This window comes from Phalacrocorax carbo, chromosome 17, assembly GCF_963921805.1.
Source record: "Phalacrocorax carbo chromosome 17, bPhaCar2.1, whole genome shotgun sequence".
In the NCBI taxonomy this organism is placed as follows: domain Eukaryota; kingdom Metazoa; phylum Chordata; class Aves; order Suliformes; family Phalacrocoracidae; genus Phalacrocorax; species Phalacrocorax carbo.
The window spans coordinates 1,571,518-1,592,593 of NC_087529.1; the positions used below are offsets into that span (position 1 = coordinate 1,571,518).

The 21,076-nt window shown below is 60.3% G+C and overlaps 1 protein-coding gene across 2 annotated transcripts in view; it reads right to left on the reverse strand.

Moving 5' to 3' along the window:
- SMG6 (SMG6 nonsense mediated mRNA decay factor) overlaps positions 1–21,076 on the reverse strand; it is a 115,818-nt gene that overhangs the window by 7,143 nt on the left and 87,599 nt on the right. The window contains exons 14-16 of one of the 2 annotated variants that reach the window (XM_064468107.1): positions 11,533–11,709; positions 8,258–8,404; positions 810–963 (exon numbers count right to left, since the gene is read on the reverse strand). In XM_064468107.1, the coding sequence (XP_064324177.1) occupies positions 810–963; positions 8,258–8,404; positions 11,533–11,709 (478 nt within the window). Of the gene's footprint in view, positions 1–809; positions 964–8,257; positions 8,408–11,532; positions 11,710–21,076 lie in introns of both variants that reach the window. The other variant, XM_064468105.1, reaches the window with a different exon arrangement.

Here is a 21,076-nt window from a genome sequence, read left to right on the forward strand (position 1 = left end):
CCCACGGGCAGAGCCGGCCCCCGGCCTCCTGGGGCTGCGGCTGGGATGGGGACTGGCTGCGGGCTCTGCGAGGCTCGGCCCGCTCCTGCCCTGGCCTCTCCTGCTGCCCTCGGGGATCCTCTGGATGCCAGGCTGGCACCGGGGCGCGCTGGGCGCCGGAGTGACACTGGCCAGAGGAATGCTACCTCCAGCCCGGAGCGCGATCAAACAATCAGAGCAAAGGCATCTAACCAAATCCTCCCGCCACCCTGGGAGACCACCCAGCAGCACAGCCGTTATCTGCCAGGGTGAGTGTTTACCAATAACGGGAACCAGCTTGCTGTTTTACTGTGAGCTTTATAAGGATAAAAAGAAGGGCTGGGCTTGAGCAGCTCTGAGACGCTGGGACACAGGCCGGCCATTTGCTCAGGCTGCCTAAGCCCCAGCTCAGCTGGGATAAGCTATCTTCTCTGATTGTTTAACAATTCCTCCTCCTTGCTCCCTCCAAAATTCCCTCCAAATCCCATTTAACACCCATCTGCCTCTCCCAACCCCTGGCACCCCCAAATGCACCTTGGGGAGAAAGCTGGCAGGAAGGGAGAAGGGCGACGTGGGCAGAAGGAATGCCGGCCATGGCTGGGAGAAGGCAGGGCAGGATGGATGCCAGCTCCAGCGCCGCCTCTGCTGCCAGCCAGCTGCGGCACGAGCTGTCCAGCCCCAGACCACACAGGCACTGCGGGCACGTGGGGCATGAGAGGGGGAGCCGGCACGGAGGGACAGCCCGCGCCGGGGGAGAGGGAAAGCCCCCACCTCACGCCAGCCCTACTCACCGATCAGGGGCACCACCAGGATGAATTTCCTGCAGTCCAGCAGTGTTATCAAGCTGCTGAGGTGGTCAATGAAGCCATTGGTGTCTGGGACCAGGAAGACAGGTCTGATCTCCAGCTCCATCTGCCTCATTTGACTCTGGTCTTTCAGCACAGCCTGGAGGAGAAGGACATACGATAAGTAGGACATCATGTCTAAGACCTGTGGACCCTGAGAGCAGAAGATAAGCCTGGCTGGCACACACACCTCCCGCAGCAAGGGCATCATGTGAAGGGGACTGACAGGAGGCTGCGTCCATCCCACCTGCACACCGCGAACACCAACTCTTGCAGGTCCGCAGCGCACATGTGAGTGGGATGGCGAGCGCCTCCAAGAGAGCGCTGTCCTGGGAGAACAGCCCTGTCCAGGCTCTGGGGAGAACAGCTGGGACCAGCCTTGAAAATGGAAGTGTTTTGGGAATTGTCCTGTTTGTGGGACAATATGGGGCTGGCAGTTGCCAGCTCTGTCTGCACTGGTGACAAGAGACCGACCCCGATACAGAACAGTGGAGAGAAAAGCAGGCTGGAGGAAGCGGGTTCTGGGACTCCAGACAGCAACAGCTCAAGGTGACAACAGCCAAAACGAACCAGTTCGGGTCACACAAGTCCTGCCAACAGCAACCTAACAGAGGGAACCCGAGCAGGCAGCAGGAGGGGAGGTCTGTGGGGTGGGGATGCTTGGCCGAGTATCTCACTCACTGTCTCACCAACTCCCACACGTCCCTTGCCTTTTCTGACTCCATACAGCTGGAAAACCAGGTGGGTCCTAGCCCTGGAAACCCACAGCACTGTCCTCGGCTGAGCCCTTTGCAGCCACTGGAGACCAGAGGTGCTCACACATACATGGGAAGGGTCTGCTGGGCCTTACTAACAACCCTGCGGGGTTGCACCTGGGCCTCTGGACAATGCCAGTTGCCAAAATGGGACCCAAGAGCTCACATATTACTTTCGACGCTATCGAAGGACTTGAGCTCTTTAGTAAGTCACAGGCTTAAAAAACTCAGGATGCTATTCTAGTGCTTCCTCTACTTAAAAATAGCTTCCCTGGACTCGCTGATGTTTGTTGCCTCTAATAGGAACTGGTCACCCACGGAGCACAGCAGCACTGCTGTGGAACACATCCACTATGCAAACCCTGCGACAGCGGGCTCGCACCCACACGACGCGCCCCGGGGACAGGAGGCGGCCGCCGACCCCGTTCTGCCCAATGTTAGGGGGAGCTCCCCCTGCCTGGGGTGAGGCTCCGAACCCTCCCGCAGTCACGCCGAAGCCTCGGCGGCACCCTGGAACGACGAGCTGCACGGGCCAGCAGTGGCCATGGAAAGTAGTGGTTTTTAAATCCATTTCCAAGTGTTGTCATCTGGCTCTAAATCAAGGCGACTTGATGCTGCCACCTCCCACAAGTGTCTCCAGGCAAGGCAGCAACCATAACCTCACAACGTGCCTCCCACCCGCCTCGTGGTCCCGGGGCTGCAGCTCCCATCGACCCGGAGGGGAGATGGGCAGAGCGGGGAGCGCACCAAGCCCCGTCTGCTGCACGGCAGCACTGAGCTGGCCTCACAGCGCGAAGATACGCGTCCCCCATCGCGCGGGGGCACCTACAATGGCACCAGCGTCCCTGTACGGATGCTGCCGTGGCCAGCCACATGCCGGGTGCCATCCCTGCCTGCGCTCTGCCTTCACCTGGGGAGGTGTTGGCACTCCCTGGCGGCACGGGAACCCTGTGTTTGCAACCCTGGCACGGCGCTGCCACCGCCACTGCCTCCTCGCTGGGAGGAAGGCGGCAGGTGGGGTTTCTCCCCACGGTTTGGGGGTGCGGGAGAAGATGCTCGTCCCTAGGAGGCACCAGGCCCTGCTGAGCTCCACCTGCCATGGGGAGACAGGTTGGCTGCCCCGTCAGCCAACGCAGAGACCCAGAGCAAAGCAGCACGTCCCTTGTGCGGTGGCCAAAGAGGCCGACGGCCCCGAACTTGCAGGAAGGTGGGGGGGGTGAAACCACGCAGCCTCCGACGGGTGACGGCACTCGTATATGAGCAAGGGCGAGTGGTAGGAGGGGACCCCGCCTGCGCACCCCGATACGGCTCCCCGACCCCAGGGCTTGTCGCGGTCCACGCAGGCGACCTCGGGAGCGTGGCGCGAGCGGGAAGCTCACCTACCCCTCCAGCTGAGGGGCGCGGGGGTGACGGCGGCAGGGGGGGCAGTACCCTCGTGTGTGGCATTTGCCCCGGCGGCCTTCGCAGGCCATACCCGGCCGATTCCTGGCAGCTGCGAACAACGCCTGTGCCGGCCGTCACGTCCCATTCCGCTTGCCGGGCCGCCCGGTGAGAGAAGGACACAGGATGCGCCGGGAGTGAAAGAGCGAGGTCGGCGGGGAGCGTGCCAAGTCCCCGCGCACAGCTCCGGGCCGCTCGGGGAGCCAGAGGGAAACTCGCCTTTGCAGAGTTCAGAGGCCGGCAGCGAGATTTATTTTTGTTTGTGTGAGTAAAAGGCTGCAGAAGCCTCTGGCCAAGGGGTTTCGGGGGGGAGAGGAGTGGCCTGTGATTCATGGGGACGCTGGCTGGCCCCGCGCCAGAGATGAAAGGGAGCCCATGTGCGGGGAACCAGGGAGGCAAGCACCACGTTAACCCTTGTGCGGTGCGTGGGGCACGGTCCTGTGGGGAGGAAGGAGAGCGCGGGGATGCGGATCGGGATGCCCGTGTCTGGGGCCGGGCTTCTGTGCTGCCACCACGGCCACAAACGAGCTGCCGGTCTCACTGTGCCTCAGTTTCCCCGATGTGGGGACAGGGAGGCGGTGGCCTGCGTGCCCTGCCAGGAGGTGGGGTTTGCAGAAGACCCTGGGGAGACTGGCGTGGTTAAAACAGCGGAGGCACAGCCTCGCCCTGGCCCAAGTGCTTTAGGGCAGTTGGATTCAAGTCGTGTCTTATTGGGGTTAAACACGCTGCACATCCCCATGGCAGAGTGAGTCTGCAGTGGTGGATGTGGCAGGGGGGCTCTGAGACTGGGGCCTCTCTGCTCCCCCCGGGGCCAGCCAGCTCCCCCTCTCCCGCCTGCTGCACCCGCACGCTGCGGCAGTCAGAGCTGCTCCCACCCACAGCCCCCCGCCCGGCCTCCCGCTCTGGCCATGGGGGCTTCTCCCAGGAGCTGGGCCGGAGCCGGAGGTGGCTCCCCCGGCTGCCCCAGCTGGTGGCAGCACTGAGATCAGACACTCCTGCACACACGGTCCCAAATTCCCAGCTCATCCATCAGCTGGGATCACCTGGGGGATTCCCCGGAAGCTGCTGCCCGGCCGAGGGCTTCCAACGTGAACTGGGGACCCGTCCCCTAAGAGCCAGGCCATCAGGTGCTATTTCTGCAGGGTGCCGGGGGGGGAGACCTGAGGGTCTCCGCCCCAAGCACAGACTAGGAGGGGGCTCCCCACCGGGCCCCCCGGGCTCCAAACACGGACCCCAGAGCTCCTCTGCCCGCGGTGCCGGGCTGGCAGAGAGACCTGGAGCCAAATCCGGGCAGAGACGACCGCCCCGCCGCCTTTGGGATGGGTCATACGGGGTTACACTGCTCTGCCAGGACGGATGGGCTGTCACCATCCTGCTGCCACCTCTCCTGCCCCGACCTGCTCTCCAACTGCGAGGAAACCCGGTGCCGCTGCCCCTTCCAGCCCCACGTGCTCCGCGGGGATCGGAGGTGGATTTTCCAGGGCCGAGAACAATGCCTCTCTAGTCTCTGCTCCAGGGCTTCCTCCTCCCAAGGTTCGTCTCCAGCGTCTTCCTCAGGAGTAAACGTGCCCCGTGCCTGGTAGCAAACCGGGGCCGCCGCCGTGGCGGAGCCGCCGTGGGTGGGTGTGCGTCTTCCGCAGCCAGCAGGCACCCGCTCCCAGGCAGGTGCGTGTCGGCGCGTGTGCACCCGCAGCATTGTTCCTGCGCGCCGAGAAGAGCGTGAATGGGATACGGCTATATTTAGCCACTTACTCACACTACCGCCACAAAGGAGCGGCTGCATCTTAAGGGGGCGGCCGTTCCGTGGGCTCAGAAGGGACAGGAGAGCGGCTATTTTGGGAAGACATGTCATAATTGGCCGCCCCGGTTAAGCTGCTTCTGTAATGCTGAGCAAAACAATAGCAGCATCCAGAGGAAGAGCCTGTTATGTTTCAGGTGGGATGTTTTCAACCGGTCAGGAAACTCGACCGCTCCCAGCGCACAGCGGCGGCACAAAGGACAGGGGACGCTGAACAGCACGGACCGAGGGCCTGGCCAAGCGGCGTGGGCGGCTGGGAGCGCGCTGCAGGACCCGCCGCTGGCCGGGGACACACAGCCCTGCCAGAGAATGCTGCCTGCCCCGGCAGCGCCGCTGCCGCCTCCTCTTGTCCACCTGCCTGCCTGGCTTCTCGTCCCTCCAAATGTCTGGACGGCACCCAGGTACGTGCCTGGTCTTTCACCTCATCCCGACGCATCGCTGCGGTCACCAGCCTGTGACACGGGGCTGGCAGGCGGCTCCGTCCCAGTCTGGGCAAGCGGTGAGGGCAGAGGCAGGCTGGCGGAGGAGCCAGCAGCAGCCAACCTGTAACCAAGGCCAGGCAGCAAAGGGCTGCCTCCTTGCAACCACGGCCACCCAGGCACACAAGAGCCTACGACCTAACCCCACTCTGGCCTACCTTCCCCCCTCAGAGTGGTGGTTTTGGGGACCAAGCTCGTGCAGGGGAACGGAGCTGAGCTCTCCTGCTCCCGTTTGCCATTTACCCTGCCTGTACTCCCCCAGCAGCCCGAGCCACAGTCCGTCACACACCCAGCCAGGGCAGGGGCCGCAGGAGCGCAGCGAAGCCCAAATCCCCCTCGAGGTGTAAATGCGACCCCAGCGCTGGCTGGACCCGCAGGGCTGCTCCGCCAGCCGAGGCAGGGTGGGTAACCAGCAGCAGTGACCTTGGGACAAACGTCAGGCGGATGGTCTCCAGCAGCAGGAGAGCTGGGCGGTAAAGTGTGGGGAGCACAGCGAAGGCAGGGATAGCGCAAAGAGACCTGCTGGGGAGAGGGCAGTGAATTTAGCTGCGAGAAGCTTCCCTCTGGGCCAGAGCGCCCTGCCAAGGGATGCAGCGTGAGGGAGCAGGGAAAACTCAGGGCTGGGAATGTTAAAATACAGAGAAATAAAACAAATGGCCAAGAGATGAAGGCTTTGCCTCGAACGCTGGGTCCCTGCCCACATCATCACAGACTCTTACCGAGGCAGCGGTGGCACCTGGGCTCTCTGGACCCGAGTCCCCACCACTGTGCAGGCACAGCCACAGGGCCGTGCGTGGAGAGCCGAGGCTCTCAGCTGCGCCGAGGCATGAGCCGCATCTGCGGGACTCGGATGAATACGTGGAGCTATGGCTTGTCCCCAGGATAATGAAAGGGGGACTCGGAGAGCAGCCGAGGCATGAACTCCCTAGGTGAGCACTGAATGAGAGAAGCAGGCTGTTACAGGGAAGGCAGAAGGTTCCCAGGTCCCAGGAAGTACAAAATCTCTTGGGAGGATCAGAAAGGTCAAGGATCACAGGCCAAGAGAGGGAAAGCAGAGGGGGTAGATGCTGAGCTGGCTCCGACCTGGCCTCCCCAGGCAGCGCTTCCCACCCGAGCTCCTCTGCTCCTCTGGCGTGGTCAGTACCAGCGCAGGGAGAGGACCGGGGCCTGCACACATGTTCTGCTCCAGGCTGTTCCCAGCTAGCTACGGGCTGGATAACTTCACCGAAGCCCCAAGGACTTCTCCTCCACCCCACGCCTTCAGACTCCAACTGCACCTCAGCTCTCAGCTGTGCAGCCCCTGAAGCTGCCCACACCCTCGTTTTGACCTCTCTCTGCCTGCGAGCATCAGCCCCAGCACGGCTGGGGAGGAAGGGAGGAGCACGCCGGGGGGAGAAAGCCCCTGACAACATCAGGCAGCCCCCACTCTCCCTGCAGAATGGGCAGTGGCCGTCCCGGGGGGCCCTGCTGCAGCTGGGCTAGTCGCCGGGGCCGGGATCTGCTGCACGCTGCCCTCCCCGAACATGTGCAGTTCCTGTTTGCTGTGTCTGTACAAGGCAGTGGGAAGTGGGGAATTTACTTACACCTCCCGCTTAACAACCCTGGGAGGCTGGAAGGCTTCAGGCCGCTTTAATTTACAGCCCATCTCTCCAATCTCTCACTCGTTCGCTGCTGCTTTCTTCCTCCTTGTATTAATGTGACCCAGGTACCTGCCAACAATAATGGACTCGCTTGCGGGGGCGGCCCCTCCCTCCCGGCGCAACTTCTACCTTCGCCTTGATATGAATTGCTCAAAAATTCAAATGAAAAAAGAAAAAAGGCGAAATCTGAAAGGTTGGGGTGGGTTTGGAAAAGCGAAGCGCAGTGGTTCTGGGCCCGGCGCCAGTAGCCGGAGGGTACACATGTGCACGCTCTCCCAGTAGGGCCTTCAGCAGCCCTGTTTTACAACCACCTCGGCACACACTGCAGAGTTCACGCATATGGCCAGACAGATGTGTCTGGCTTACGTTCAAGGCTGGAAAATGAAGAATTATGGAAGTGAAGGGCCCTGGGCATTAGAGAGGGCGGAGGTGAGGGGGAGGGGAGCCAGGGAGAATTTTTCCTCTGCTGAGAAATCCTCATCTGGGCTGCGAGGCTGGAGGAAGAGGGGTTGCGAGCAACGAGGCAGCCAACAGCCATGCATGTGAGATTGCTCTTAAAGCAACAGTGTGCACGGCCGGGCGTCTGCTCCCCGTCCGACCAGTTTACTCCACCAACGCCCACTGCGAAACATGCTCAGATCAGGCCAGGGCCAGGACAGCATCACCTGCGTCCCGTCTGTTTGTCCCCATAACGATGGCAACACTTTGCAAGCGGTGCTCTGGCTGCCGCAGCCATTCGCAGACTATTTTTCCTGCCGCTGGCTCCCACATGAACTCTGCCGTTCGCGTCCCACCCTCCCCTGTCTGCCTGTGCCCCGCTGCACAGGAAAGCTGATTTCTTGCCGAACCTCGCTGCCACAGAGCGTCTGTCCTGGGCAGGGGGACAGCTCGCTGCCTGGCACACGCTGCACTACAGCCATCGGCTAAAGCACTGCCCTGCCAGGGCTCCTGGGTGTGCTGGCAGCTCCACGGAGCTGTGTCTGGCTTCACAAGGGTCCCAGGAGTCCCTGAAACATTCATCTCAGGGCCTGGGAAGCCAGATCTTACCCTGGGTGGGGACAGCAACACCCACTTGGCCCTTCCAAAGGACAAAAACTAAGCTTGCTGCTGGGTCTCAGAGAAGTTCAAGGTGCTTCGGGACACCCTGAGGGGCCGCTGGTCCTGAAGCACAGCAGGGAAACGGCTGCGCACCACCGGCACAGTGAGGCAGGATCAGCCCATGCACCAAAGCAACTCAGCTCCTCTGCCAGCTCCGGCGCTGCAGTCGCACAGCCCGTCCTACCTGAATCTTGTCTTGACGGCGCTGCTGCTCAGCTACTTTCCTGGCCAGGGCTTGCTTCTTGGCTCTGAGCTCCTTGATGTCCATCTCTCCTCCGCTGCCTTCAGCCTCAGAATCATCTTCAAATGCCTCAATCCTCACATCATCTTCCTTCTTCCAGGAAATGCAGAAACACAAAAAAACAGGAGAGAAGTCATTGTAAGGGATGTTGGTGGCGGGGACTCTCCCCCTTCCAGCAGACAAATCCCCGCCAGGCACGGTCCGTCACCGCGCGCTGATCAGTGACCGACTATTTCTAAACGCCCAAAAGAAGCAAAGAAAATAAATAAATAGTAAACATCCAGGAAATGACAAGGTGAGACAGGAGGTAACGGGGCAGGGAGGGCAGCGACCCAGCAGGGCAGGAGCAGCCCTGCTTAAAGCTCTGTTCTAAAATCAAAGTCCCTTGCCTTAGAAAACTCTTCCCACAGCCCTGGGCGAGCCACTGATGCTTTATAGGCTTCAGTTCTATAAACCCATGGTGTTTCCCTGTCTCTCTGCTTTGCCCTGCTGTTTAGGCTGCATGCCCCTTGGAGCAAATGCTGCTTCTCCCCACCTGCCCGCAGCAGGGCTGCGCAACGCTGCTCTAAGGCTGCCGCCTCATCCGAGGCTAGGCACGCAAGCTGATCATCTTGACAGGAAACTTGAATCCATGAATGCAGGAGACCAAAGAGCCCATTCCCCGTCTCCATTTTGACCTCTGAATAGGCCAGAGAGATGCCTGCACCCACCCCAAAACTTAGAGCTGAGCTGGAAGATGAGCTGAGATGCTTTAGAAGGAGACACTCAATCTTGATTTTAAAGCCCCACATGATGAAGAATCCACTGCGTCTTGAGGTCAGTCATTTCAACGGTTAATTACTTCCTCTGTTAACATTTGCATCCTACTTCTAGTCTGCCTTTGCCATGCTCCTGCTGGCCAGGAACCTTGTCTTTCCTGAACTGAAGGGTCCCTGGTTCTCCAACCTCCTGCCCACACAGGCTCTTCTGGACCATGTTGCATCTTCACCCTCTCCCAGAGACCCCTCTCTGGTTCTCCCCACCAGGAGGTCTGCAGACCCTTCCCAGTACGCCTGCACTGCTTGAACTGGAGGCCCCGGAATGGGCCATGCTGATCCTACCCCAGGTGAATGCTGCGCTGGTCTGTCCCTACACACCCAAATCTCTGGGGCACAGGAGGGTGGGAGGTGGTGGCTGGTGTCCAACCGGGGAGCAGCTACAACACGGTTCCCCTCCCAGCTTCACTGCTCTCCCCAGCTCTCCCTGCCCAAAGGGGAGACCACAGGTCCCTGTTCCTCAAAACGTGTCCCGCCAGCAGCTGCCTGCAGGCACGGGCTGCCCACGAATGAGGCTCTGCCACTGACCCAGACAGACCCCTCGGCCCGCCCAGACCCCCTTGCTCCCAAGCGCGGCGACCACGAGCCTTCCCAAGCCCTGCTGGTACCGATGTCCCCTTCCCTGCACAAAAGCCAAAGGTTGTGATGGGGCTGGGAAGAGCTCTCAGGCGGTGCCTGGGCAGAAAGACCTGCTCTGAGCCCCCAGAGGGCTGCAGAAGATGGATCCTGCACAAGAGGATCCCTGGAGGGATTAAGAGCATCGCTACACTCCCTGCCCTGCCCAGCTGCCACTGCACACATGAGCCGGAGGGACTCGGGCAGGAGTTCGCAGTCTTAATTTAGAATGACCCCAGCAGTGCACAGTCGCATAGTCAATCATTTCACCAGGGCCACATACCCGCCTGGCCACAGAACCACATACTCTTCTCTCCTTGTGACTTTTAAGCCATGGGAAGGAGGAAGATGGAGCCCTCAGGCTCACTTCCTTCTGCCAGGACAGCCTGGACCACAGGGGATGGGGGGGATGCTGCCAGAGGGGCAGCATCGCGCAAGGGCCTCGGCGAAGAGCGTGTGTCAGATGCAGATGTGTGGCAGTGGGTCGGGATCTGCTTGCCCAGGCTGGCGGTGGTCACGCTGGCGAGCTGGAAGCTCCCTTGTGCTCAGAGCCCAAGGAGGAACCTCCACGGTTGCACAACCAGCTCACGCAGAGGCTCCCACAGCTGAGCAGAGACTCTGGGGACAGGGCAGGAGGGAGCTATCCTCCGTCCCGTGTTTGTTGGTGGCAGAAATTTGAGGGGCCAACCCAACAAGAGGAATGCTCCAGGGAGCAGAAGCATCCTTGTGGTGACACTGCGTGGAAACTGAGGATCCCACCATATCACATGCTCTTGGCGGCGTCAGCCTGAAAAGCTCCTGCACCACCTCCAGAAGAGGACAAGGGTCCTGGTCTCCCACCTTACAGAGACGTCTCTTGCTGCCTGGGGTTTTTCTCTGAGCCCTGGTGCATAGAAATCACCTACAACCTGTCCCCTGCTCAGCTGGAGCTGGGATGAGGAGGGTGCCGAGCGTGTTCTTGCTCTGGGCTCCTCTGGCTGTCAGCCCCCTGGGGCCTCCCACAGGCCACGCAGTGCTGGCAGAGGCGAGGTGTGCTGTCCCCTGCACGGGGCGATACCCGCTCTGGCTCTGCAGTGCCCGGCCCTGGCACAGGGAGGGGTCCCGGAGCCAGCCTGGGCAGTGCTGGGCCACCCAGCATCCTGCTCCCAACGCCTCTGCCCCTCTCTCCTGTTTCCCTGGCCTTTCCAACTGCAAGATTAAACAGAAGAAAAGAGTCAACCTGCAGAGCGGCTGGCAGGGCCCTTAAACACACACACGGAGCCTGGAGTGAAGCAAGGCCTACAGGAACAAGCAAGGGCAGAAAAACAAGAGTTGAATTCCTTAATCACATCAGGATGTGAGAGGCAGGGGAGGGACGGGGCGCCAATGTCAGCTCTTCCTGTACGTGTGCTGGAGGCTGGAGCTCAGGCCTCCGCTGCAACGAGCTCCACGGCTATAAACTTGATCCTGAAGCTGAACCCTGACACCCCCTCGCCCACCTCCTCTCCCGGGGCCGCGGCGCTGCACGTTATTAAAGCTCCCCCCCGCTTCGGGTATGAAAAAGCAGCATCTGGAACTCATAGCAGCATGCGAGATAGAGGCAGGCGGGCTGGACTGGCAGGAAAGGGCACGAGTGAACTACACTCGGGAGACAAGGGCTGTGCACCATTTGCCCCCCCTGTGCCTCCCCCCATAAAATGCACACGCAGCTCTGCCGGCTATAAATAGCGGGAGCTGCAGGGCAGGCAGAGGCTGGGCCCCACAGGGGTGATTCTTCCTTCACCGAGGCGCGCTCTTCCCGCACGGTACCTGATCTTCCAGTTGTTTTCCCTCTTGGCTTCCCATTTCCTTTCCCATGGCGTCTGGGACGGGTGCCACTGACACATATTTTCCACCCTTGAATGCCAGCAAAGGCTCTTCTTGTCCACAAAGGGCTTCCAGGAAATACTTCAGAACTGTGACCCTCTTGCAGTCGGCTGCAATAACCTATGGGGTGAGGACGAGGGGGTTGGGGAGAGGGAAAGGAAAACAAAGTCAGTGTAAAGGGGAGGCAGATGGGCAACGGCCAGAGGGAAGCATCTGGGGCTAGAAGGCCTGGTGGGATGCGGGTGGCACCACACAGCACCGCAGGGATGGCCAGGGTGCCCCTCTTCTTCTGAACAGGAACAGAAGGGGTTTGCCCATGCCTTGGAGCCCACTGTCCCCAGGGAAAAGGAGGCAGACGAAGTCAGCACCGATCCATGTCCTGTCCTCCCCCCTCTGTGCACCCCAGGGCCGCGGGGCTGCCAGGGGGCAGCCAGCCCCCTGCCCAGCCCCACCTAACGGGGGGAAGTCCTGCTGAAGTGTGAGAGATGAATGATATGGTCTCTCCTTACTGTTTCGGTTTGGCTCCATCGCCAGGATCTCCGCCCGCCCCCCCGAAGGCTGGGGAGGGATGCAGGTGCAAGAGTGGGCAAGCGGGGGCATTTGAGAAAGGCGGAGCCCCTCCTCGTCTCCAGCACAGCCCCGTCCCACGGGCCCATCTCACAGACCAACTGGGGAGCCCCGCCAGGGAGGCTGGGACGGATCTGTCCAGAAGGAAACTCAATAGCTCGGATAATTATCCAATTTACGAGGCTCTCAAATGGAGTTTCCAGAGTGCGGGAGCCCAGTGCCTCCGCGGCCCCGTCCTGCACGGCACAGCCTCTGCTGGCGCCGCCACCACGACTGGCCTCGGCTCAGACCCCGTCCCCTCGCAGCGGGGCTCCGCACCTGCAGAGCTCTCCCCTGCTGCTTCCTGCTGACCGGCATCACCCCCGGAAAGCAGCGGATTTATAGGGAGAAAGTCAGCAAACAGGGGCTGGAAGTGCTACAAGCTCCAGAGACAAAGGGCACGTTGATGCCCGAGTTCCTCCTGCTCCCCCAAACCACCCTGGTTTTGCTCTGCTCGTACAGAGCAAAGCAGCCTCAGAGACCCCCACCCCAAAAGGGTCCCCGCAGGCTCCCAGGACTGGGGTCCCGAAGCCGAGGAGAGGGCCAGACCCCGTAGAGGTGACTCAGCCAGGCGCCTCGCAGCCAGGGAGGCTGCCTGCTCTCCCCGTGCGCGCTCACGCCGTGCGGTACCAATGCCCGGGCCTGGCGGAGAGCGGCTCGTCGCCCCGCCATGCCAGCGGCGGTGCGTGGCCCGGACGGAGCGATGCCGTGGCGAGCGGAGGGCTGGCAGCGGCGTGCGGCCAGGCTGCCGTGAGAGGAAACTTCTGCTCTTCCACAATGCTGCCAGTTTCCTCTCTGCGGGCTAATTTTAACCACTGTGTCGCTGTAGTGCGTGTCAAAAACCTGACCCTCCTCTGACCTCCAACCTCCCACCCTGGCTACTGCCTGAGCGAGGCACCCTCATGCACCAGCAGCCGGGGCTGCCTCCGTTTGAAGCTGCCCCCCTGGGACCCTGCGTTCCCCCCCCGTACCTGCACCAACAGGCAGAGGGGGAGGAGAAGCCTCTTCCTCCCCATGGGAGGCAGCTGCTGCTGCGGAGAGGGCGTGTGAGCAGGGTGATCGCAAGAATGTAATATTTTGGGGAGCGAGGGACCTGTAACCACCAATTCTGCTCCTAAAAACCGTGTCCTACAGGACAGAGGCGAGCAGAGGACAAGCTGATGCAGCCCCAGCAGCCCCAGGAGCAGGTCGGGCTGCTGGGGACTGTCTTTCCCAGGAGAGCCCTTTCCTGCTTGGAACATCCAGCCAGGAGCAACCCCGGCAAGTGTCACCGCAGGAACATTCCCATCCTCCTGGCTTTCCTTTAGGAACGATTCTGCACAGGGGAAAGTCAGAAGGAAAGAGAACAAGAGCAAAGCGGGAATGGCTGTCATGGGAAATGTCCCTCCTGGGAGCTCCAGGCTGCAGCAGCCCTGGGGGAAGTGGTGGAAACCTCACCGCCTGCTTCATCCCCTGCAGACCGGGATCCCAAAGCTGCGGAGACCCGGCCCGACTCACACGGGGTGACTTCAGCCTGGGGATTTTCCAGTCCCGGTATCTGCAGTTCCCTTGTGCCCAGGCCGCTGGGTGAGTGAAGCACCCAGCACCGCCGGCGCAGCTGCGGGCTGAGCCCTGCTGCCCCAGCCACGTGGGATGCCAGGATGCGGCCGCGTGAGCTGTCTGGCTAGGTGGGGAAGAGATGGGCACCCCATCCTGACACCATTCCCGAGGGACTTCTCAAGACACCTCTAGAAATAAAAGCCATCGCATTTAGTTTAGGACCCATGAGGTTTTCATGCATGCATGAAGGGCTGGGCGCTGACACAGCTGCAGCGCAGCCATCTCTGCACAGCAAAGGCTTAAATCTTGCTGTCAGAGCCTCTTGGATTGGGAACAATCAGGCATATTGGAGAAGAGCTCCCTTCACCCGTGGCTGGGGCTGGGGACAAGGGCAGGTGGGTTTGCTCCTTCCTCCCCTGAAGAAGAAACAAGTAGGAAACACGAGATTTCCTGCCAAGCCAGCACAGCCCGATGCTTAAATTCAGTTCATCTGCTGGGGAGAAGAGCCCAGCTGAAGGCCCATGACATAATGCCACAGCAACTCGTCTCATGAACACATTTTTCCAGCCCACATGAATGAAAAACAGGGAAGGAGCAAATGCTCTGCACATCCCCATCACGTGCAGCCCTGCTCGAGGAGGACGCGGCAGAGCCCCGGGCTGCCGGCAGCCAGGCTGACACTGCCGCGGCGCAGCCCAGCCTCCGAGATGCTGGGAAAGAAATGACCTGTGACTGGCACCCAGGTCTCTCTCGAACGGCGGAGCCGGACCTTGCGTGCTGCAGAGCAACCCACTTTTGTCAGAAACTTCCTGTTTCGGAGTGGAAACGTGAGTGCCCGCGGCAGCGCCGGGATGCCCGTGGCAGCGGGGATGGCCGCAAAGGCGCTCGCCGGCTCACGTGGCGATTGCTCGCTGCCGGAGCGGAGCGCGGTGAGGCCGCCGGGAGCTGTGCCCACCCTTGCCGAAGGAACGGTCGAGTACAAAACGACACCATGTCGATGTATTTGGTGATGTGGCAGCAGACGCCCCAGCCCCGGCGGGGAATACAGCTGCCCTGCACACCCTCCCCCCTCCGACCGTGCAGTGAGACAGCAGGAACCGAAAGCCTGGCTTCAAGTCATCGCTGGGTATTAAAACAGGCCTGACACGCACGCAGCCGCTCTCAAAGGAAAACTGAAACTGAGAATTGCTGAAGTGGTCTGGTGCCCCCGTCCATGACCCGGGTTCAGTTCCCCAGAGACACGAGCAACCGAGGCATCCCCGAGCTCCTCGCCACCACGGTGCCTCTCGGGGACACGTGGCTGGGGGCCGAGGTGCAGGGCAGAGGTGCTTTCGGCTGCAGCAGCCCTGATTGCCAGCCTGATTTCATCAGGCCCGGAGACAAGAGGTTTCTAATCTCCTGCTGCATCAGACAGGCTAACCACCAGCTCCCAGCACCAGCCACCCACCGGCCTGGTGGCTGCTAGGGCATGCTGATGACACTCATTGGCACTCCGACCGCTAATTCATGGGTCACGCGTTAACATACTAATCCTTGAGCAAGACACAGCAGGACACGCATTAACACACACTAACTGCCTGTAGAGACCCACTGGGCTGCGCATTAACTGTACCAGCTGTTGTATTTTCAAAGCCACCAGGACCCTGCGTGTGCCACCTCCTGCCAGCGGTGAGCAGGGTCCCCAGGTCTAACGAGGAGTCCCCGATCTAACAAAGCTGATCCCCCTCTATGACCTTGGCTGTACTCTCCCCCGCAGATAAAACAGGCTGCAGGGAAAAGCTTGCCCGAGTGCCACGCGCTGCTTTTTAGCAAGAGGAGGGCAGAGCACTCCCGCACAGGGCGGCGGGCACCTGGCCCGAAGGAGATGCAGCCCGACGCCAGCACATGTGCTCCAGGACGCCGAAGGGGAGGGAAGGGACTCGCTCTGCGAGCTGCGAGCGCTGTGCCCGGCGGACACGCGCACCTGGTGCTGGGGTGACACCACCAGAAACCAGCCACGCTCTCGCTTTGGGTCAGAGGCGCGCCTGGAGCTGGGGGGGTGGGGGGCAGCCCCTCTGTCCCGCCCCGCCGGCCCTGCCAGCCCTGCTGCTCCGCACACGGCTCTCCCGCAGCTAAGCAAATCACTGTCACACCCACCGCCGCCTTCAATCAACTTTTACAACTTGTTAATTTTACGCAGCGTCCTAAAGAGCAAATAACTGGGAGGCAGGAATGCAGACTCCTTCAGCTAGTCCAGAGAGCCTCCGGCAGCCAAGCCAGCTGGCCAGGGGAGCCCCGCTCAGCCGCGGGGGACCTGCCACATTTCGGGGGGGACTTGGTCCGGAGAGGGCTGCCCCACGCCCACGGCAGCCTCGGGCAATGCCGCGCTGCTGCCGGCGGTGCGCGGAGGGACTTCTCTCTCAGCAAAACCTTAAGACTCTGCAAGCAAAGAGGGGGCAGCGGCTTTGGAGAAGGGTTTGCTTGGAGGACGGGCTGCCATTGCCGGCTCCACATTCCTGTGTGTGAGGGGGAGACACGAGCACATCCTGACAGCTGGATTCAGAAGGGGAAAAGGACATGAGAAGTTTGAGTCATAGCATGGAGAGATCCCATCCCAGATTCGGAGATGGGAACGGGATAGGAGTGGGACTCAGAGCCAAGCTCCAGCACAATCCAGCGTGGGGATAACACTGTTTTTGCCGCATCGATTTAAACATGGCTTAGCTGAAGTAGCTGAGCGATTTCAAACCAAATGAGCCCCAATTAATCTAAACCACGCAGCATCTAAACGACCCAGCTGAAACATTTGCACTGACCCTGCAAAAACATCCACGCAGGCCGTGGCTAAATGCTGCCCAGTGCCCTGTGCCGCCTCCTCCCATCCCCGGGGAGCCAGCTCGGAGGGCGGCCCAGCGCGCCGGAGGAGGAGCGCAGAGGAAAGCGCCCGGTTTGGTCCTCATCCCTTCTGGGTTTTCATCTCACAGGCTCGCACAAAATCTGGGCTGGGTTTAACCCTGGACTTATCACAGCCCAGCTTCTCTGGGCTCGTTCCCCAGCCAGGACGCAGCCCGAGGAGCCCCTTGCCCTGCCCAGCCCCAAGTACAGATGGAGGGGTTTGGCCACCTGGGTGGGGAGGACCAAGGCGTCTGTCACGGCTGGGCAGCAGTGCTCGCAGCTGGATCGCAACCCTGGTTTCTGCAGCTGAGAGCTGACTTCAGCCACAGCTCCTCTCAGAGAAACTTCTGATTTCGACCAATGCCACAACCAGGCTCGGGGGATGCGGCTCCCACGCGCCTGCAACTCTGTGCATGAGCTGGGAGAGCAACCTGTGGCTGTAACGGGGTCCGAACCAAGGCACTGATGTATCTCGCTGCTGCCCTGGCTCTGCAGGGCCCAGTGCCAGCACGGGCGGTGCCTAGCGCCAACCAGAGAGCATGCACTGGGAAAGGATCCACCAAACCCATATCTGATGCCCCATCACAGCAGAGAGGTGCATCAGAAAACACCCGGGGAAGATAGAAAAGCTCAGAACCACCACTCCAGTCGCCCTTCCCCACTGCCACTGCTGGAGAACCACTTTCCCTGCAAAGCAGGGGCTCCCCAAAGAGAAAGCACAGCCATGTGTTCGCCAAAGCCCTCTCCCAGCACCCTTGCAGAGGCACGGTTCCAGCCTCTGTGCTGGGGCACATGGCCGCAGACGAGTCATCAGAACAGATGTGCTCTTGGCCTGGCAAACGCCTCTGGCTTTCCAACCTCGGCCACGTAGCTCAGCCACGACTGGCCTTTAAAACTGGAAAGCAGCATGGAAAGGCAGCCAACTGCCCACCATCACTGGGGCTTGCCAGGCTACGACCAGCCTTGCCTCTCCCAAGCAGAGAAGACACACGGATGATATAAAGGTGCAAAGTGATAGATCTGAGCCGAGTCATCCCATTTTTGGTGTCAGAGGTCAGAAGCAGCCCTGAGTAGCCTGAACAGATTCCTACCATGAAGGTCCTCAAACTGCACCCAAGGCAGCGGTACCTGTCACTGCTGGCAGCCGTAGAGGTGAAGGTGAGACCCAGCAACGCTGTGAGCAATGCTGGGGCTTGGAGCCTGCTCTCAGCAAGCCCTCCCCAGAGGAGGGGATCCCTGCACTGGCACGCCGGGGGAGCGGCCCTCCCCAGAGCTGTCTGTCTGCCAGGGGCCAGTTCTCTCTCCCTGACTGGCACCTAGTGGCTGTGGGGCAGGAATACAGAATGAATTTTTACCGATCTAGGCCAGAAGACACTTAAAACTCCATATGGAAACCCAACGGTGCCACAGGTCCCAGCCTATGTCCTTGAAACCCTTTGTGCTGCCTGGCAGTGCCCTACAAAACATCTCACAGCTCCTCCAGACTCTCAATTCTTCCCTTCCTTCGTGATGGCTTACCTCAGGGCTGGAGAAAGCTGTTTGTCCACCCCAAAATACATCTGAGGGTGCTGCAGGAACCTTTCGCGACTCACGTGGAAGAGTCAATACCAAAGTCACCAGAAGCAGATGCTCTGGATGGACAGCCATCCTCCAGACCCCTCCCGAGCTCCCCAGCCCAGGACCACCTGGAGGGCTGGCTCCAGCCCAGGACCAGCTGCTCCTCTGAAGCGTGAGGAGCTACATGGCCCAGAGAGGAAAGCTGCTGACGGTTCCCAAACCAAGCTTTTGGCTTTCGCTGATGCTCGGAAAGACTTGCCCTCATGTCTTATTCACCTGCTAAACGTGCTGAAGAACCTTTCTGCCAGGTTGTCTCTCCAGTGAGGAGCAGTAGGGAGCAGCTGGCTCCAGGCTGCATCCAACACCTTGTAGGCAGGGTGGTCGGTTTGTTTAATTTTACCCATTTAGTTTTAGCCCATTCCTACTGGGCAGCAGCAAAATGAGAGAATAAAAGCATGACTTTAGCCTGGGTGAGAAGCCCCAGAGAAGATGATGGGGTACGGGAGGTCTCCACAGAGCAATGGAGATGTTTCATCTAGTTTGTGAGTGTGGCTCCTGCCTGGTTCTCACTGCGTCCTCAGGCATCGCTGCCAACAGCTCGGTGAGAGCTACGGGCTTCCCCACATTGCAAAACGTTGCCTCCAGTAAGACACTGCAGGAATTTCCATCGGAGAAAGCATTTGCTTCCAGCCCCCCATGGCGACGTGCCCCAGGGCTGGGCGAACCGATCCCCGCAGCTCTGAATTAGCTGGGGCATTTCTGCTCTCCGAGGTGAAGCCTTGAGCACAGGACCACTTGTTTCAATTGTTTGATGGGAGAACAAGGGGCTAAAAAAAATCACAGCTTTGAAAGAGGCCTGTGAAAGAGGCAGATGATGCTGGGAGAAACAGTGAGTCACAGCCAGAGAGTCCCTGTTAGAGCCAACTCGGTGCCCTCCTCTCTCCCAGCCCAGCTCCCAGCACATCCCCAAACTTCCCAGGGGAGAAAAAGAGAAAAATTCAGGCCATAACGTAATGCCAAGACAAGTCTGAAGGAGCCCGCTCTGCTCCTCCCTCGCAGGTCCTACCGGAACCCTACCCACGGGCGACAAGTCCCTGAAAGGCAGCCCCAAGCCCGTGGTCCCAGGCTGGGGAAGGAGGAAGGCAAGATCCGTATCCTCAGCAAAGCCAACATGGCACCACGCTCGGCTTTCGCAGGGCACGGGCTGCTCTCCCCGCTGCAAGAGTCTCCAGTCTTTTCCTTTTCAGGGACTGGGGGAATTTATTTCCTCTGCCATTTCGGAGGATGCCTGCCTTGCCAGAGATTGTTTTGCAGAGTTAAGAAAGATAAGAAAGTGGTTAGCAGGCTCTTTGGTGGAGGAAGGGAGGATTGCTTAGTAAGGGAAAGGGGACTGCTCCGCTCTCGGCAGACGCATGCTGCCCTTCCCCTGAGGCCGCCGCTCCAGGAGGCGCTGGGGGCGAGGCCGGTCCATCCCCACACCTCTCCGCCCCTGGCATTTCCCGGGTACGTCTGCTCGTGGGGCCGCACTGTGCCGGTCACCAGAGAAGCTGTTCCTGCGCCAGGGCCACGATGCGTCTCTCCTGGAATTCGGGAAATGCGGCTGATGAATGTTCGATCCAACATCTCGACTGCAAATCTCAGTGTGCTCTTGCAACAGCGAGAGCCCTTTCTGCAGGGTACGTGAAAAAAAAAAAGGCAGGAGCCAAGCCCCGGCTGCCCACGCCGTGGGGGTAACGCCGCCGTGATCTGGCAAGCTCCCCGTTTCAGAAAGCCCCCCCCCCCGAGCGGCGGCAGGAGGGAGCTGGCCTCGCCGGGGCGTTCGCGTGGAGGAAGCCCTGAAGATGCACAACTCCCGCCGAGCGTGTCCGTCCCCGGCACGCCAACGCGTTGCAGCGCTACGGGGAGGTGCAGCTCAGCCCCTCCGGACCCCGCACCCAGCCCTCACCCAGGCGCCCTCCGAGCAGACAAAGGCGTCGCGCGCAGCAGCGGGGCAGAGCAAGCGTTTTGCTCTCGCCGATAGCACGAGCTCTTTCGCAAGGACTTCCCCCTGGAGACAACGGCCCCGTGATCTGACCCGCAGGGTAACTCGGTGATTCCTGTCCCACGGGACGAGACGCCAGTGCCTGGGGTAGCAGAGGGCTGAGGTGGTGGGAAGTTGGGCGGTGGAAAGAGAAGTTACAACACAGGAGCTGGGGAGCGGGGATGAGGTTCTGCCACACAAAAATAGCAAAGAACGGTGCAAACCAGAGCTCACCTCACAGCATCCACCTGCCCTGCCCGCACCACCCACCTCTCGCCCTTCCAGCGTGAACTCTGCTACAGGCAGCGAGGAAACCACTGTGTTAGCCGGTAACACCCATGGCACGGTGAACTTCCACCCCCGGAGGTGTTAACAGGCCGCCGCGTCCCTCGCAAACCTGACTTCTGACCTCTGCAGCGGGAGGGAGAGGAGAGGTAAGAGCTGCAATGTTCTGCCTGGTGCTGGCAGAGCCGGTCGGGAAGCTGTTTCTGTGAGTTTACACAGCTTATACGTTCTCCATGCAGTTCCTGGACGCCTTCCATCACAGATGAGAGTTTTATGTCGAATTTTAAGTTTGACCACAAATATTTAAACTTCCTTGGACCACAAATGCTGTATCTTCTTTGTGGTTTAGTTGGCACCAAATGAGTATTTACAGATCCCTATATGTCTGTCTGTCATTTAAATATCTCGCGGAGGTGCCAAAGGCTTCAAAAGTAGAGGGGCTCCTCAGGCAGACCCCCCGATTCCCCCTCTCTGCCTTTCATTACTCAGTGCAGGCAAGGGAGAGGTGCAGACGCCGGCCAAGCCCTTGCAGAGGGCACAGCTGCTGCTGGTCTGAGCATTTCATACTTGCACTCTATTAAGCTTGCTTTTCAGAGAATGTCATCT